The sequence below is a fragment of the Pieris napi genome, chromosome 23, assembly GCF_905475465.1.
Source record: "Pieris napi chromosome 23, ilPieNapi1.2, whole genome shotgun sequence".
In the NCBI taxonomy this organism is placed as follows: Eukaryota; Metazoa; Arthropoda; class Insecta; order Lepidoptera; family Pieridae; genus Pieris; species Pieris napi.
The window spans coordinates 37118-40144 of NC_062256.1; the positions used below are offsets into that span (position 1 = coordinate 37118).

Consider the following 3027-nt stretch of genomic DNA (forward strand, 5'->3'; position numbering starts at 1 on the left):
GGCGAACTCGTTGAAGTGATCAACAGTTTCAATCCCAAAAAAGCCCCCGGAGGAGATGGCTTGACTTCGGATATCTGTGCGGAAGTAATAATGGCGCGGCCGGAAACCTACTTATCCATTGTAAATAAAAGCCTAACGCTTGGATATTTCCCCATTATGTGGAAGGAGGCTATAGTGGTAGTGCTGAGAAAACCAGCAAGGGACGACTATAGCACAGCCAAATCATACAGGCCTATTGGACTCTTACCAGTAATGGGAAAAATTTATGAAAAACTAATCGTAAACCGACTCAAGTGGCACCTAGTACCCAAACTCAGCCTGTATCAATTTGGATTTATGCCACAAAGGAGTACAGAGGACGCACTTTATGCACTGGTGAGTTACACAAGAAGAGCAATTGAATGCAAAAAATTAGTAACCTTGGTCTCGCTGGACATAGAGGGTGCGTTCGATAATGCGTGGTGGCCACGTATAAGGCAAAGACTGGCGGAAGAAAATTGTCCTGTGAACCTGAGGAGAGTCATTGACAGTTACCTGACAGACCGACGAGTGAGACTGCGATATGGGGAAGTCGAAATTACAAAATGCCCAGAAAAAGGGTGCGTACAAGGCTCCATAGGTGGACCCATCCTTTGGAACCTGCTACTGGACCCACTCTTAAACACCTTACGAGAGGCGGGCACCAGGGTGCAGGCGTTCGCAGACGACATAGTCTTAATGTTTGATGCGTACGAGGCCATCGACATAGAGCGAAACGCGAACGAGGCCCTCGAAATAGTAAGGAAATGGGGAGAAGTGAATAAATTAAAATTTGCACCAAAAAAGACAAACGCCATACTGCTCACCAGGAAACAAAATTACGACACCCCAAAACTCAAAATGGCAGGCGAAAATATAAAAATGAGTAAAGAAGTGAAGATTTTGGGGCTGATCATTGACGATAAACTCACCTTCAACTCACACGTAGCACAAATTACTAAAAAGACCATAGATCTCTTCAAAAGGGTAGACAGAGCAGCCAAGACCACATGGGGCATTCACCCGGAAATTACGCGGACAGTGTACACAGCAGTAGTGGAACCGATCACTCTGTATGCGGCAGCCGCATGGGCCCCGGCTGGTAAAAAGCTAAGTGTACAAGCCCAGCTAAAAACGATCCAACGCAAGTTTGCCCAAAAGATTATAGGATCATACAGGACGGTGTCATACGAGGCAGCCACAGTACTGGCTGGACTGCTCCCACTCGATCTTAGACTCAAAGAAGCTGCAGCGCTTTATGAAACCAGAAAACATGGCACGCTCCCGGAGCTTAAAGACATAGAAGTCGAAAAGAAGGTTCCATATACCGAAGGCCCACACCCAGCCAAAGCTCTGAGAACAGGCTACACACAGCTTCATACGGAGGAAGAGATAGCAGCTATTGAAACTGAGACCAAGATTTTCACAGACGGAAGTAAAATAGAAGGAAAGACCGGCGCGGCGGTAGTATTGATAGATGACGGTAAGAATAAAACTAAAAAGTACAAACTTGCAAACCACTGCTCGGTGTATCAGGCGGAGCTGCTCGCAATAAACTCAGCACTGGAGGTACTCGGAAAATCGGGAAAAAGGCAAGCCGCCATTCTAAGCGACTCAAGGTCGGCTCTAGAGGCGATAACCAGCACGAGAACCAAAAACCGACTCGCCCACGAAGCAAGGAAGAAGATTGAGAGCTGTAGAGAGGCAGGCCAAGAAGTCCAACTATACTGGGTTAAAGCACATGCAGGACTCCAGGGAAATGAAGCTGCAGACACGGCTGCAAAAGAAGCAGCCCTTAACCTTAAATGCAAACCACACTACAACACCTGCCCCATATCGTATGTAAAACGTCTACTCAGAGAAAAGTCCAAGGCGGAGTGGCAAACACGATATCAGAACTCCGAAAATGCATCTGTCACAAAGATCTTCTTCTCATCACCGGAGCAAGCGTACAGGGCTTTCAAGAATGGCAGACTTACTAATAAGCTAACGCAGATGCTCACGGGGCATGGCGGGTTCTCCGAATACCTGCATAGGTTTAAGTGTAAAGGGGACCCGACGTGCCCTTGTGACCAACAAAGCACCCAAGACGTAAGACACTGTCTTCTTGAGTGTCCGCGCCACGCCCTAGCAAGGCTGGACCTCGAACAAGTTATCGGAACGGGTAAAATAACGATGGAGGACTTGTCGCAAGTAATGAACAATGCAGAACTTAGACGCCATTTTGAAAATTATGCGACAAAAATAGTCACAACATTACTTAAAGAAAATAAGAGTAAATTAAGCTAAACAAGAATGTAAATATTTTAGTTAGTAATCATAGTATATAAAAATTGTAAATTGAAATTCTGTTAGAATCGTTCATCAAAAGTGTAAATGTACAAACCACGTTGCAGCATTATATAATTATTATCATTATTTAAGCACCAAAACACGCATGTGAAATAAATGTTTCTCCTATGTAGTTGTAGATGTTATTGTTGTATACTTTAACTAAAAATAAATAATAACAATTATAATTGATACTCATCAAACGACCTCTGCGACAGACCCATAGAATATTAGAATAGAAGTTAAAGTATAGAATAATAAAATGTTGTAAAAGTTATGAATTAAAATAGACTACAATTCGTTGAAATCCTCAATAAAGAACCTAATTTTTCTGTAGTTTTACTCATAGGAGCTTAGATGCACAACGGCCCCGGCGATAAAGTAGCCGGGGGAGGTAGGCCTTACTAGGGTCTCGCATATTTAAAAAAAAAAAAAAAAAAAAAAAAAAAAAAAAAAAAAACCTAACCTAACCTAACCTAACCTAACCTAACCTAACCTAACCTAACCTAACCTAACCTAACCTAACCTAACCTAACCTAACCTAACCTAACCTAACCTAACCTAACCTAACCTAACCTAACCTAACCTAACCTAACCTAACCTAACCTTTTTTTTTTTTTTTTTTTTTTTTATGAAGGAGGTTAAAATGCACAATTGCAGGCCCGCGGGCGTATGCAG

At 42.9% G+C, this 3027-nt stretch overlaps 1 protein-coding gene across 1 annotated transcript; it reads left to right on the forward strand.

The window, feature by feature from the left end:
* Positions 1-879: 879 nt before the first annotated feature.
* Positions 880-2734, forward strand: LOC125061514. Its single transcript, XM_047666990.1, has 2 exons — positions 880-2211; positions 2699-2734. Exons 1-2 carry the CDS (start codon positions 880-882, stop codon positions 2732-2734), a joined length of 1368 nt encoding a protein of 455 aa, XP_047522946.1.
* The last annotated feature ends 293 nt before the right edge of the window (positions 2735-3027 follow it).